Consider the following 16789-nt stretch of genomic DNA (forward strand, 5'->3'; position numbering starts at 1 on the left):
GAGTACTTCATCCTGAAAGGGTAAATCTGTTTCTTTTTCTAAAACTTCCTAACTCTGATGTAAACAAAAGCCCTGCTGAGATCTAACAGAAATGTAAATGTTTATCTATGTTAGCGACTGCAGCCTGGCTTTCAATTGTTGCTCAACTGAACATTTCCTAGAAAAGACAAAAATCCACTTACACTAACTCAGAAAGAAAGTGGGTTTCTATGGTATTATGATAACCAAACAGGTTAGAATAGACATATTAACCATAATATCCAAGTGCATGTTTAGTTGGTTCTCATGGTTAGGTTTGTAAGAGTTCTGAATGTGTTTCTGCTTTCTGGGTCTTTAGTCTTAATAAAAGGTCACGTACTACGAAGCCGAATGAATGCACATTACCCAGCTTTCAAGAGGACACAAGCATTTCACTGACAAATGATTCCTACTAAAAACTCCAAACAAAAGCCCACCCATGGTTGAAGGACTGAGAGGCAGAGTGAGTGTTGTTGACTCTGGTGAAGACAAAGGATTGGAGAAAGTAGAAGAGACCCAAGAAGAACAAGCAATGAAATACAGCAATAGTGTAATAAGCTCAATCACCACGTTAACCCACTAAGTCTCCCAACACTGTGTATTATCTCTCTGCCATTACTGGCTGATTTCCATTGTTCAGTTACAGGACTTCTGCCCAATTAACACCCTACAGGACTCACATAGAGTAACATAGCTGACTACATTAGTGCTTAACAAGAGACCTTAATACAATGTCTGCTTTGGTTGGGCTTTTCAGTTTTGTTTTGTTGGGTTTTGCTTTGTTAGGGATTTTTTTTCTCTCTCTCACATTTATAAATTTTACCAAAATCTAAGTCAAAATTCCATGCCAAGATAGTAACTCTGTATTTTCCTATTGAATTACATTATAGATGCTGCCAGGCAGAGGCGACTGTTTGTTTTGGTCTTTTCTCTTGCAGACTTGATAAGGGCTGACAGTCGATTTCCCAATGACTTGGCAAAGGAAGGCAGAGAGATTGAAACCTTAGCACAGACCGACTTCGCTGTTTTCTTTTGGGGTTGAGATCAGGGTAAGGAAAATAGAGAAGAGGAAGAAGGCTATAAAGAACAAAGACACTGTTAGCTCAAGGAGAAGAAGTCCCCTGGTAGACATCAGTCCCAATTACATTCATCACCAACTCCAAGAGCGGGGAGCTAAAAGGCTCCAGAGGAAAGACCTACAGCCTATGCTTGGAAATCAAATTCCCTCAAGATGTACACAAATAATTATTTAGCATGTCAGTGGTGCGCTTCCTCTCTGATTCTTTGTAAGTTCTTAAAAAGAATAGTCACAAACCAAGCTCCCTAAAGATTCAGTTCAAAGAGCACTGGCTTGCAGCTCCCAGTTAGACATTGTCTAGTGCTTCATACCAGTCAATCACCCTAAGAAAAACTTGCAGGTGCCCTCTGGGAGAGGATTCATGAGGCATGTTAATTTTTGAAATGAACTTAGAGAAAGTAAATAAAATGACAACGGTGACACTAGGTCAAAACATGTGTTTTGCATGCTACGATTTTAGAGAGTAGCTATCAGGAGACTAGGCAATAGAGTTTGGAACAGTGGTATACATAAGCAGGCAAAGCACTACAGGCTAGTGTATACGTTCTAGAGAAGAGTATATTCTCTAGAAAATCCAATTACTTTTCAATGAATGAAGATCCTATTACACTTTTTAATATTTTTCAATTTAGAGAAGCATCCCTCCAACTGATTATAAGAGCAACTCAAATCTGTGACTGCCTTCTGGTTTCCTAGCGGTGCAGTACCTGAAATAAGAATGATCTCTGGCTCATTTGGAATTTAGATGTGTGCCAGCCATCTCGAATGGTGAAACTCCTGAATCAGAAGTAGGTACCCGGAATGAGAGGAGACTCTAAATGCGTCCTTTATCATCTTCAAGGGTACAGTAGCAGAGCAAAAAACTAAGCTACGAAACTTTCCAATCTCCTATAAACTTAGAACAATTGGTACCTGCTGACTGTATGGCTTTTCCTCTCTTTCTAAGAGCATTAGAGAGAAGGAAAATTAACAGGTAGTTTATCAGTGTACTCTATAACTTTCGTCATCATTCAGATTTCATAAAATGTAGGCATTTAGATTACAACCTCCAAAAAATTGGAAAAAAAAAGATCTTCTCACAATATAAGTAAAAAAGGGGGATCTTAAAGTCATCATTAAGAAAAAAGATCTTTGTATGAATTCACAAGTTTGACAGCTATACTATGAAAACTGGTTAAAAAAATCAATATCCTGTGGCATTAAGCAGGCTGCTGACGGTCTGGAGCTAGAAATTCCATGGCCTTTAAACCACCAGCTAGCAGGAGTATTAGTAAAGTATGTCATTCTTTCCACTGCCTGGATGCCATTGCTGTTAATAGAAAAATGAAATATTTAGAAGTGATTTTTTTTAACTAGTATGCACAGAGAGATGATAGAGACAGAAAAAGAATATTGGACAAAAACAAGACTCGTTTTTCAGGTAAAAAGTGAATGTTTTGAGCCAAATGTAAAAGCAGCGCCTCGAGTTCACCTGAGAAGGCAAACAACAGCTCATGCACCATAGGAAGGAAATGCTTGGTCCATTTCTCTCCACCCACAGGACGGAGGGGGCAAGATACTCCTCATCCCTCCTCTAGCCTCACCCAGCCTGGTTGCTTTCACTTCCAGCAAACCATTGTGTTGGTAGTTTTGAGAACACTGCTGAGCTTACGTAATGATAATGCTAGTTATTAAAGTAAATAAGTTGCACTTAAACCTACAAATAACTGCAATAAAAAACGGTCTTAACGTTCACATCCAAATTCTGTACTAATGTTGACATCTTCTCTCCACAAGTGATAAATGGCAGTAGAACAGTAAGTCCACTATCACTGCACAGCCTGGAGGAGCTCGCGTGAAAGACCCGTCTCTAACACTGCCATAGTCTATACTCTGTATGCTCTCGGGGATCCACCATACTCTGCCTTCTGCGGAAATGTCGCCTTGGTTACTGCCTCTCTAAACAAAATGAATAACCACTCTGAATACACTGTACTCCAGAACCCTGTGTGCACACACAAGTTCATTCCTGATTCATTTAACAGTCTAGTTGGCTTCCAACATTCAGCTGTGCTTCACGTCCCCACAGGAATTCCCTTTCTTAAAATTTTTTAAGTTTATTATTTTATTTTAGATGCATTATTGTTTTGTCTGCATGTATGACTGTTTGTGTGATCGGTGCACAGAGGTCAAGCGAGGGCAACAGATCCCCTAGGAGTGCAGTCATAAATGATTTTGAGCTATCATGTAGAAGCTGGGAAATGAACCTGGTTTCTCTGCAAGAGCAACAAGTGTTGTTAGCCACCGTACCATCTTTCCAGTCCCCTAAAAAAAAAAGATAATTTTGCATTAACTTTTAAAAATTAGCATATAAAGGGACATGTTTTGCTGTGGCCTTTTCATTTTAATGCACCCTTTGTTGCTATTATGCCTCTCCCTCACTGCTCCTATGTTCATGACCAGTGGATGGGATCAGAGAGCATTTAATTATGCTGGTATCCAAATCACTGACATCACAGTAACAAATTGCAAAGAGCCCAGGCCCTTTGGAACTGCATCAACCAGCCCAGTATCCTTCCTCCACACCAGCTAGACAAAGGTGTCAATGAATGTGTCACGTGTCTTACCTTGAGGCTCAATATCAGCCACACAATTTCAAACACCAACGATAAGTAAGTTGAATACAAATATTTAATGAATTTGGGTACAAGATACTAAGAATTACCCTATTCATAACTAGAGTGGACTTATTCACTAAGATTAGAGAAATGTATTAACTGAACAGGTGTCATTTGTAGAATACTTTGCAATGGCTAAAAATAGATTGAAATTTTAAAGTTCAAAACAGTAACAACTATAAAACCAAACCAAAAAAAACCCTGTAATTTAAAGTTTTTAAAAGCTGGCCAGGCACTGGTCATGCCTGCCTTTAATCCCAACATTTGGAAGGCAGAGGCAGGCTGTTATCTGTGTGCCAAGGCCAGCTTGGCCTATAAAGTGGGTTTCAGAATAACCAGGCCTAAATAGTGAGACTCTGTCTCAATTAAAACAAAGAAACTTAAGATCTAAATGTATCAGGTATGATGGTGGATGTCTGTTACGTTCTCACCTGGGATTTGGGGGCTGGAGAACCAGGAAGGAGTTGAAAAACAGCCTAAGATGCAAGGGACCTTTCCCCAAAATTATATAAAACTAAAAAATATTGAATGTAGACTAGGATAATAAGAAGTTTAAAATGCAAAATGTGAAAGAAAATATTCTCTAAGTGTTTAGTGGATCGTTTTTTGGACAGATGAAAATTGACATGAGATTTAGATAGAAAAGAAAAGAATCCCAAGTATGAAACGGTGAAGGACAAAAGCAACCACCACACAGAGTCATCATGAAGGCTAGCGTTCACCGTGAGGCTAGCAAACACTACTTCTGAACACTTTATCCAGACATCACTCCCTAAACTCATAGCATCACTGAGCAAAACACATCTCTTCTTCGTCTCGGATGTGCAAAAGGTTCTTTGTCAGTAAAGATCGGCTTGCACAAGCTGCAGAAGTTATTATTACTCAAAACCGTCTGGAAGCAAAGGTAAAGTTATGGCAAAGTAAATTCTGTTCGCCAACCCATTCTGCTATTCCCGTGGCTCTGGGAGCACATAGATCAATACTCCTCGGCATGAGGATTTTGCACTGAAATTTTCACTTGTAGCAAACAAGAAAAAAAAAGCCTTAAGCATGTCCTGTCACTTCCAGTTTGAGAGAAAATGCACTAATAAACTCTTACCCATGGGCCATGTTTGACAACAGGCACCACTATGCCAACTCTCATTAAAGACTATTCATATCACTGCCCCAAAAATTTCCTTTAAAATTACCATCTTTTGTGTCCATATAGCAGGACATCAGTTGTAAATGTGCCACTGAGTGATCGGTCCTGTCACCACGGCCAATCTTCCCCATTGTTTCAGTACCAGGACAGCTGAATCCCCAGGAGCCTGGGTTTGGTCAGCAATCAGACAGCTGACCCCCAGGGATATGGTTTGAGTCCTCGGTATCTATTTTGTGGTTATCTGGACAAATAAGGAAATGTATTCCTCCATATCGATTCTCAGATAATAAGACATGCAAAGTATCACCTGCACATATTTGATGCAGATCCTAAAATATGTTGAAAATAAGTGAAACTGACAAAAGAATCAAAAGGGTATTTATAATGTTAGCAAAAGTGCAGCCAATACATCCAAAGAGCTACGACACTTTAACACATGCATAACAAAAAACCTAAATGGAACCTAAAAAACCTAAAAGTAAAATGGATGACAAGTAGAGTCGTTTTTATGAAAGCAAAAATATTAAATGTGTGAAATGTAAGAATTATTTTTTAAATGCTATTTTTAAAACAATGTATTTGCCACCAACTAAGGAAAACTAGGCCTCAATAAAATGATAGAAATTTAATTATAAATCAAGCAACAAGTAACAGGGGCATAACTCAGTTCTTGCCGGATTGAGATTTATGTTCTGGCTTTCATATCTAGCACTGCCAAGAAATAAATAAATGAAAGAAAAAGAGAATTACAAACACTGAAGCTCTAAGCACAAGTGTTTTTAATAAATAAGCAAAAAATTCCATTAATCGGTATAGCCTATCTGTAAATGGAAAGGATATAGATAAAACTATCACCTGTCTTACATCAGCATCCCATACATCCAGTGTGGGACACCTCCTTAAGAACTGTATGTTCTCTGTGAGTTCAAGGCCACCCTGGTCTACAGAATGAGTTCCAGGACAGCCAAGGTTACCCAGAGAAACCCTGTCTTGAAAAAAAAAAAAAAGAAAAGAAAAGAAAACAAAGAAGTGTATATGTAACTCTGTGTGTTTGTTCATACATTATATATACATATACACATACATATACATATATATTCACATGTTTTACTACGTGTTGTAGTAGTTAGATTGTACAAAAGCGGTCTAAGCGCCCTAAGCAGGTATTACTTCTTTTAGGGTTGTATTCTTGTGCAGGACTTGGGAGATGCAGTGAGCATGGTGCTTTTAGCCTGTGAAATAGCTAAAGAATGATCAAGTATATCTTGTGTCTTCAGAATTAGACTCATACAAAAGAGACAGCAAAGGCTCCCAACACCGGTGAATTAGACTCACATGAAAGGGGGTGAAATGTGACTGACACTAAGGAGTAAGCACTGCTCAGTATGAAGGTATAGGATGTCATCTTTCTGAGACAGGCTGTAAAAGAGTGTGATGTTGTCTTACTCTCTAGTAAGAGGGTCTATCATTCTGTGAACTTGTGCAGGTGATATGAGACAATGCAGCTATAAGGAAGGTTGCATTGAAGCCAAGAGCATATTCATCCTGCAAAGATCAACATTTGTTTTGTTTATCATGAGCTACAGGATCTCAGCAAGGTATATAAGAGATGAAGAGGATTAGTAAATACTGTAAATGCTAGAGTAAGCTGACTTGGTAAAGAAGAAACTCATCACTAAGAAACAAGAAACAGGGTATGCAGTCTGGCTCTGTCAAGTATTATACTGTTATGATTCTGGGAGTAATATCAACTAACCTGAACTTTAATTTCCTGTCCTCTATAGTTATTAAAGAATAATGTATGAGAATCAAGTACATCACCAAACAATGTTCCTAACAATTATTCATCATCAAGATTATAAAATAGATTAATGAGATATGAATATATCTCATTTTTCTTTTTAGCTCCTGGGCTATGGCATGTGCTATGCTTTCTGCCTGTTGCAGTTTCTCCTTGTTGTTTTCTCTTTGAAGATTTATTTATATTTATATTCACATGTGTGAGGGTGGTTGCAAATGAGTGTGGTTGCCAAAGGAGGTCAGAGGACAGTGGTTGGATCCCCTGGAGTTCTAATTATAGGCAGTTGTGAGGCACCTGATGTGGGTGCTGGGAACTGAACTTGGGTCCTCTGAAAGAGCAATGTGCTCTCTTAGCCACAACGTGATCTCTCTATGCCCATGCATGTATGTTTTACCCAACGTCTTCTCCTAGCTACATAACTCTAGAAAGGTACTTTCATCCTATATTTCTCTGACTCAGGGAAGACTCATTCACAAATGGCTCCCCTATGGCTCTGCACAGTTTCGAGTTCAGTTCCCCCTAGGTTGGTCAGATGTCTCCATGTTGAGGTTTACACAACCTCACATGGTTTTCATTTGTGTCAAGATTGCCTGATATTTGATTCAACAAAGCTCCTTGGCTTCTAAATCTTCATGAAACTAATCCTCTTTCCCTGACTGTATTTCATTTGTCAGCTCCTCAAAGAAACTGTGAAACCACTTTCACGAAAAGAGCAATCTTCACAGAAACAAATGCCACAATTACATGGTGCCCATGAGTACATAAGATTCCTACAGCGCCCACTGTCAAGGGTCATGGTCCCAGGATCTCTGTGTTCTCCCTACACTGTGTACCTCTGGCCTAAATCACTCTCTGAGATAAATGACAAATCATAATTTTAATAAAGGTAATATAGATCTTGACATTGTCTATACTTTCTCTGAATTCACAACAGAGATGCCTAATATGTCAAGCTCTCCCTTCCTCTAATAACTTTAGCATCTAAGATTAGAAAAAACTCATTCTGACTTCGTAAGATTTGAAAAAAGACCAGAAATAATGAAACATTTAATATAGAGATTGGTTCCTGATAATGTCTACTGTTCTACCTGTAATATCTCCTGGGACCTTGTTGTTACAACACTTCTTGGGATAAAGCCCTGTAGCTGTACCTTCAGAATGTCTAAAACAAGAGGGAAAATCTCTGACGTTGGGATGAAAATTATTAGGTGATACGGAAGAAAATACAGTATATGTTTCATCACATTAAACGTGGCAGAATCAAATTTCATTTGATGAGACAATGGTTGCACAAGTAACTGATCAATTTTAAAACTAGGCTCCACTTTAACTGACATTATCAGAATTTTGCTAATGATACGGAATAGTGACTTGCAATGAAGAATACAGTGGTTTACAAACCAATCACTTTGTCTACAGACTTTCTCAGTTCAAATAAAGGCATGCAATTTCATAAAGCAGGAAGTGTTACCTCTCACAATAAGCTGAGCAAAATTGGAGACCCCAGAACCTCGTTCTGACTGAGTTACGCAGCGGTACAAATCCTGGTCGGTTTTTGTCACTTCTTGCAATCGGAAAGAGGCAGCAAATCTTCTGTGATTGATGTTCTTTGTCTGAGCCACGGGTATGTCTTCTCCATTGCGTCTCTGCAAACAGAAACCAATCTTTAGAAACAGGCTATTCCCCATGCCATCAATCTAAAGTATCTCAGCAAAGCAATATCTATGATAAATAATTCTGGCTACTAAACTATTCGGAAGATGGCTGCCATAGACCCATAGACTTTCACCTTTGTCATGTAGTAGGGGAAAAGAGATATCAGAATCTTAAAAGGATGTATAGTTGGTTCTATGTTCTCAGTTTTCCATAAAGTTACTATGGCAAAATAGACACATTAACAAAAGAGCTGATGGAAAATGAGTCATGGCCTCTTTATGGATAAAGAAGATTTTTTTCTTTGTGGTACTACCAAGACATCCTGCACACACAATGTTACAGTCATCCCCAGGGAGATGAAGACCATGCCATATACATTCTTATTCCAAATATATAGCATGGACTTGCCACACAATGACAACAATATTCTTATTAATGATTGAGAGTCAACCTTAAATCTGTGCTCATGGCAAACTACTATCGCTTCAGGATTAATGACACCCAATTTATACTTTTTAAAGAAGTAATCAAAGAAACCCTAAATGTTAAAAGCATACCTGTCAAGTTTGAAAATGAAAAAGTAGGGAATATATTTATGGTATCACAGTATCTCATACAAAACCAATGAGCATAAACTATAAAGGAAATGATGGTAACTTTCAACTATAATAAAATTTATAACTTCTATATGTTGAAAGACACCATAAATAAAGTGGCGGAGGACATAGACTGTGATGAGATATTTGTCAAAAAATGTAACAACAAAGAGATAAACAGCTAAGATATGTAAAGATCTTCTATAGTTCAATAAGAAAATTGATAAACAACCCAGTAGAAAACTAGACAGGCTACAAAAAGATTAAAGGCACATGTCTGAGAACAATGAAAGGAGCCATCAGTCCAAATTTTAAAATTGTCTATGTCAAATACAGATACAAGTCAAAGGAAAGCTCTAACTATAAGAAGCAGTTGATTAGGAGCTCAAGCTCATGTCTCATTGGTGAATTTCTAAGTATCCACGGGATTAAAATTACTTGGAATATTGTGCCAAAGAACTACACGTAGGTAAAACAGCATGGAACTGCTCATCACCTTCTTCTCTAGGAATTATTTCTAAAAATGACTGATTACTCTTTAAGAAAATGGAAGATGGAGCTACGGTTGAAGCTTAGTTAGTAGAGTATTGGCCTAGCATTAGCAAGGCCCAGGTTTGATTCCAGTATCACATAACCTAGGCATGGAGGTACACAGTTTATCTCTGCACCTGATGCTTAGAGGCAGAGGCTCAGAAGTTCAAGGTTATCCTAAGTTACAAAACAGAAAGAAATAAACAAGGAAATGGAATAAGCAAGCAGTGGGCAATGTTCAAACCCCAGCATTTCCACTTCTAGACTCCTATTTTTGGATCATGTGCATAGGTGTGAGTAAGAAAATATATTTGAATGTTGACTTTGGCATTATTTGGGAACAATCAAATTACAGGGAGATCCGAACTCTCAGAGTTTTTCTCCATCCACAGAGGCAAAGTCACAGTTAAGGAAGTAAACTGGGAGCAGAACGGAGCTGGTACACAGCACAAGTGCTGGTGCTTCAGTCTCTCATGGTGCTCCTGGCATGTCTTCACTTCTCAGAGTGAAACAGTCTGTGGTCAGCAGTTTTCCCATTATCACTGTGATACTGTGACCTCAGGAATTTATTTTGAAAATTAACAATTACTTAACATTCACTGGTTCCCACATCCCTCTGGCTGGTAATATATGTGTATGCCTACATAGACTGGAGGGAGGGAGGAAGGGAAGGAGGAAAGGAGAAAGGAAGGAGAGAGAGAGGGAAGGAGAGAGAGAAAATGGGGGGAAGGAGGCAAAGAAGGAGCCTTGACAAATGGAATGCATAAACACACAAAATACAAAATATTTACTCCTATTAAATTAGAGCGTGAGTACATGAATGACCATTTTGAAAGGTTTGGGGAACTTCTGTATATTACAAAAGATTTATTATATTGCTTTAATTTTCTTTCTCTTTTTTTCCTTGGGGACGGGGTCAAAACCAGGGTCTGATAATTTTATAAGTCTTTAACCTCACTGTTTCTTGAATCAAACTTCTCAAAACATGAATATTATGGAATACAATTATCTGAACATAAGAATATATGTACATTTAAGTCTCACTTATGTCTTTATATTTTCATTCATGATTTTGTTAATTCTTTCTTGATCCACTGATTTTAAGACTTGTTTATCAAGAAAACCTTCTCAGGAAACTTACATTATGTGAAAGAAATCTGAAAGAAATCACCAAATAGCAGGGGAGAAAAAGCCCCAACTAGACCCCTTTTGCCACCAAACAAAACCTTCAGTGCATCAGTCATATTCAATTGAGATGTTGACCAAAGAGGCCTCACAGAAAACATGAAGGACTCAGGCTATTACTTGCTCTCCAGAAACTGAAATTGAGAGCCTATGGCTAAAGACAACACCTTCCTATTTCATTAAACACAGGAAAGTGAAGCTGATACCTAACTAGACTAGTGTTCTAGTCCGATCACTAACTGCTGACTACTATTCATGGTACTGGAAGATGCTCTGAACAGTACGTGAGGATAAAGTTAAACACCAACCCAACTATAAACCCTTCCACCTACAATGGTGATGTATCTAGCCCAACAGACCGCTGCAATAGTGGCACAAAAGTTGTGGAACTAACCAACAACCATCTGATTGGATAAAAGGCCGGCACCATGAGATAGAATCCATGCCTGATGGTGCCTAGGTGGTCAAGAACCTAAGAGTAGATAGGTCATGGACCTAGGGGCAAAACCAAATATCATTCTGCTAAAGTAACACAGTAGTAAAATGATTCATGATGTCATTCTGCTATACCTGTAGACCAATGCCTTTCTCAGCCAGTATTAGGGAAGCTTCCTTCTGCAGGAGATGAGAAGTAACACAACGACTCACCACTGGACAATGTGCAGAGAGTAAAAGATCTTGGAACACTAAATGGGATATCTCCACCAAATCTCTAGTCTCAGGACTCGAGGAGCAATTGTGGAAGAGGAGGTAGAAAGATTATAAGAGTCAATGGGAATGGAAACACCAATGAAACAGTGCCTTCCAGCCACAGCAGTACCGAACGTCATATGAATTCACAGAGACTGTGGGAGCATGCAGAGAGCCCATACAGGTCTAATTCACTGTTGAGAAAGGAAGTAGATAGGAGCCTGCATCCCTAACCCAGACACGATCACCAATTTACAGTCCATGCAAAGAAATTAGTGTCTCACTAAAGGAGTCTCACTGGATATAGAAACCACACATAAGGGAGCCCCGTGCCCAGCAGAAGTCAACACAGTGGTATTTTCGGAGGTGTTTTTCCTCTTAATAATTTGTTGGTTATTTATTTTGGGGGTATTTTTGTTTTCTTTTGTTTTGTTTTTTAAACCTTACTTGTCTTTTCCTTCTCTATAGTTTTGTGTGTGTATTTCTCGGGAAGTGTATGTCTTTTTCATGCTTTTTCCTTTTTATTTGGGGTTTCTCTATGTTCTGTTATATTCTGGTTGGCTGGTTGGTTTGTTAATGGTATATATGTTTTCTAAAGAAAGAAAGAAAAAGAAAGCATGAAATTATAAGGGTGAGAAGGTGGAAATTATCTATGAGGGGATGAGGAAGAGGAAACAGTGATCAGAATATACTGTATAAATGAATATTTTCAATTTAAAAAAAAAGAAAGGAAGAAAAACCAGCTAATATTCAAAAGCCCTGAAATATAAACCCTGAAAGTCATCCTAAATTCTTTCTCATCCACAAACCATATAGACAAAAACAATCATTACACATGCAAATCTTAGGTTCATTTCCTTTTCAATTAGCAGGCCATCTCCACGCAATCTTTCTAATTAGAAGACAGACACATCAGAGCGTCCCTCTCCCAGGAGCCCAGCCTCTTGCAGTCCTCTCATTATCCTCTGGCAAGGCTCTCAGTGTTCTCTGCCTTTATTTCTGCCACTTACCCTTATTGTTTCTGCAAAACAATTCCTATCTTGTGTCCTGCCTCCCAGATCCTCCTGCACAAGAGCACACCCCTCCATCCAGGACTCTACACTACCTTTCCGAATAGTCTGCTGGTCAAAGGCATTCCAAGCACCTGGAATGTTCTCCCTAAGTACTTAATGCATACAAAACCAGCACCTAGTACCGTGATATTTTCCCCATGAATCACAATTACTTGTGTGTGGCAGTTTGAAAGAAAATGGCCCCAAAAAGGAGCGGTACTATTTGGAGTAGTGGATTTGTTGGAGAAGTGTGTCACCATGGGGGTGGGCTTTGTGGTTTCTTTTGTTCAATCTTCCCTCAGTGTGACTGTCAGGTGACTTCCTGCTGCCTGTAAACAGCAGCCCTCTCAGCTCCAGCACCACATCTGCCTGCACATGGCCATGCTTCCCCTCATGATGACAATGAACTGAACCTCTGAAACTGTAAGCGAGCCACCCAAATTGAATGTTTTCCTTCTAAGTGTTGCCCTGGCCATGGTGCCTCTTCACAGCAATAAAAACCCCAACTAAGACATTCCGCAATTCTTTCCCCCCACATCCACATCCACATTAATCTCTGCTCATTTACTTTATTATCTGAACACGGTTTGCTTCCGATCTCTTGGCCTCGGTTCCTCACCTCAACGCTATTCTACAGACTTCTCAATTCTGATCCCTGTGGACAGTGTCATAGATGCTGATACAGAAGTATTCACAATAAAATATTTTTAGAATGTATTTACCGACTTTGATAATTTGAACTTTTGATAATGTAATATATTCTATAAATGTGATTTTTATCATTGTGCACTCAAATAGTCCTGAAGATAGACACAATTTAAATGAGAATGACCCCCACAGTCTCATATGTTTGAATGCTTAGTCATCAGGAAAGGGAGCGGCACTTCTTGACAGTGGTACTACATGCTATGATCATGGTGTCTCTTCACAGCAATAGAACACTGCCTAAGGCAGCAGAGCTTCATGGTTTAGAGCCATCAACCTTTCACTACTAACAAACATTTTTTCACTGCACAGATATCACAATGCAGAAGATGGGGATAGCCTACAGCCATCAAGAAGGAATATCATGAAGCAGCTATGTCTTATTTCTAATTTTGCTTCGATTAAAGGACATTGATGTGTAGCTATAAATGTATATGTATTTAAATGACTCATAAAATAAGTAATTAATTAGTATAACAGACTATCTTTTCAAATAATGCAATTAGAAACACTAGTTGATCATAGATTTAGTTTGTTCTCAATAAACAAGAAATAAGCACCAAATAACTGGTACTACAGTAGCTACCTCTTTGGTTCTATTATCTCTCTTTCCCATAAACAGACTAGGATAATAGTTTCCAATTACATGATAAAAATCAGGATCCACAAACATCAGAAAGGAGACAGATAATCTATAAGTAGTAGTACTAAATCTCAACTGGGGTGATGACCCCAAAGCTTCTGTTTCTCGGTTTCATTAGAGGTCTGGTTCTATGATTCTCTGTTGGCTGCTTAGCGTTGATCATTACATTGTTCTAAGAAAACATAAGCCACTGAACTAGCTTTTCTTTCTTCACTCAATTCCTGCAACTTGCGACATTTAAAAGAATCAACTGAGAAGATATATGTAACAAAAAGGCCTGAAGAGGATACCTGAGGCTTTTCTGAACAAGGAGAAGTCCCACACTTGAACAGCAATATCGGCTACACCTTATACTGCAGACTGACTGTCCCAGTGACTTTCCCTGATAAGACAAATGCCTGATTTCTCAAAACATAGTAAGTTTAGTACCAGAAGTTTTCTGGGAACAGACTTCTACATTTGGGCTTCCGGAAAGGGTCTGGATTTTCTGGAATGTGTTCTTTATTTAATTGGATAAAACACATTGACTCTCTCTGTAGCTATAAAGAAGAAAATGGCAATCCACAACATGGAACAACAATAAAACTATGCTACCACTGCTGGATATGGTGTTCGCCAAATATTATACTAAAAAGGGTGAACACACATGATTTACAGTTATGAAGTCATGCAAATTGTAATAAGGGTGAAACTGAATATGTCAAGAATCCCAGTGGAAATGGGGCAGGGGTGTTCTCAAAATAGTGTTTTCAGAACAGTTCTTCTACAGTCCTGAATCTTGAACATGAAAACAAACAAACAAAAACTTGTAAAGAACAACAACAGATCCAAATACAAGAAGAAGTGACAATAAAGTCCCCAAACCCCAGAGAAAAAATGACCATGTATTTTAGTGACTCAGGGAGATTCAGATACAAGAGGAAATAATGGTAAAGTCCCGAAACCCCACAGAACAAATGGCCATGTATTTCAGTGACTGAGAGAGAAAGAAGAAGGAAGTGCATGGATTTTTGAAAGGTTTTCTGAACACTCATTCATTCCAAATTTCAAGAAGCCCTAGTTCACATAAATGTGAACACCTGAGGGGCAGTGAGATAGATCAGCAGAATTGTCATCAAGAAAGTGACTTAAGTCCAATTTCTGACCCACAAGATAGTAGAAGAGAATGAATTCCAAAAGTTGTCCTCTGAATTACACATGCTAGGACACATACAACTTTTTCCTTTACTTCTCATTCTTTCTTCCTTCCTTCCTTCCGTCCGTCCGTCCGTCCGTCCTTCCTTCCTTCCTTTCTTTCTTCCTTCCTTCCTTCCTCCTTTCTTTCTTTTTAATGGGAGCAAAGGTGATGCCTCAGTTGTTCTTCCAGGGAAACCAGGTTTGATTCCCGATTCCCAGTATCCACATGATAGTGCACAACCATCTATAATTCCAGCTCCAGAGAATGTCACACAGCTTTGGTGAGCATCAGACATATATTTGGTGTATAATCATACACACAGGCAAAGCACCCATACCCATAAAAATAAACACATTAATGAAATATTTTAATCAACAAAAGTTTTACATAAAAAATTTTAAAGTATGAAAATGAGACCAGAGAAAACCTGGTGTTCCCCTAGACATTGTAGTGATTACAGACAATGATAATGGATCATATATTTCAAGATACATAGAATAACCTTGCACCTCTAAGTTGTGGTGGGGAATGCCTATAATCCTAGCATTCAAAAAGCAGAAGCATAAATAATACGCATTTAAGGCCAGCACGACGTGGATATGGAATTTCAGACCAATCCAGGATATAAAAGACACTTTAAAAAAATAAGAAGGAAGGTACTTAAAAAACAAAACCAACAATCACACAGTCCCTGTGCTGGCTAGATTTACGTCACGTTGGCACAAACTTGTGACATTTGAGAGAAGAGAACCTCAAGTTCTCAAGTGAGGGGAACCTGAGACAATGCCTACACAAGAATGGGCTGGGGGCAAGCTTGTGCAGCAGTTTAAATTAGTGATGGATGGGGAGGGCCTATCCATTGTGGGTGGCGCCACCCCAGGTAGGCGGTCCTGGGTTCTTTAGGAAAGCGAGGTTGAGCCATGAGGAACCATAAGCCAATAAGAAACACTCCTGCATGGCCTCTGCCTCAGCTCCTGCATCCAGGATCCTGCCCCGAGAAGAAGAGTGAGATGGAAGCATGAGCAAAACGAATTCTTTCCTCCCCAAGTTGCTCTGGATAAGGGTGTTTCGTCACAGCAATAGCAATACTAACAAAAGCAGTCCCAAGTAAATGAATAATTATAATTGATTGATATACTTTATATGCACAATAGTAACTACATAAAATATGCTACACACAAAAAAGGGAATTATAATTATTATTAAAACCTATTTATTTATTATTTATTCATTTATTATCACAATAATAAAGAGGGCAATCCCACTAAAATTCTACACTGAGATGAGCCTGGAGGAGAGTATGATTAGTGAAACAAGCTAGCCATAAGAAGACAAACACTGATTCCACGTTCACAAAACATCCAGAGCATACGTTATTCATAGACAAGCCAAGGGCCAAGGAAACATTACCTTAGAATGGCGTGACATTGTCTCATTTTAAAACTGATCAAAATCTAGGGATACATTTAAGAGCAATGTGAATGTAATTAACACTACTGAACAACACACCTAAAACTAGGTGGCAAAATTTGTGATGTTGGTTCTTCTTTTCCACATGAAAAATATTCATTTCAAAATGGAAGAAGAAAATGAGTTTAAAGACATGCAAAATTAGTGCAAATACAAGACATATAGACTAACATTATATATTAAGAACTGTTACAGTTGGAATTAAGACTAAAATATGGTCAAGTATGAAAATATAATCTATCCAATATCTCTATAGTTACAATGTAGTTATGGAAAAAGTAATTATCAGGGGCTAGAGAGGTGGCTGGATGGTTAAGAGCACTGGTTGCTATTTCAGAGGACTGAGGTTCAACTCCCAGCACCCACATGGCAGCTCATAGCTGTCT

The 16789-nt window shown here is 38.6% G+C and overlaps 1 protein-coding gene across 15 annotated transcripts in view; it reads right to left on the reverse strand.

Moving 5' to 3' along the window:
• Ptprk (protein tyrosine phosphatase receptor type K) overlaps nt 1-16789 on the reverse strand; it is a 534789-nt gene that overhangs the window by 238445 nt on the left and 279555 nt on the right. For all 15 annotated transcript variants that reach the window (XM_087911293.1, XM_087911268.1, XM_087911261.1 and 12 more), the window contains exon 6: nt 8170-8344. In XM_087911293.1, the coding sequence (XP_087767419.1) occupies nt 8170-8344 (175 nt within the window). The remainder of the gene's footprint in view (nt 1-8169; nt 8345-16789) is intronic.

This window comes from Myodes glareolus, chromosome 1 (assembly GCF_982192425.1).
Source record: "Myodes glareolus chromosome 1, mMyoGla1.1, whole genome shotgun sequence".
NCBI classification, from domain to species: domain Eukaryota; kingdom Metazoa; phylum Chordata; class Mammalia; order Rodentia; family Cricetidae; genus Myodes; species Myodes glareolus.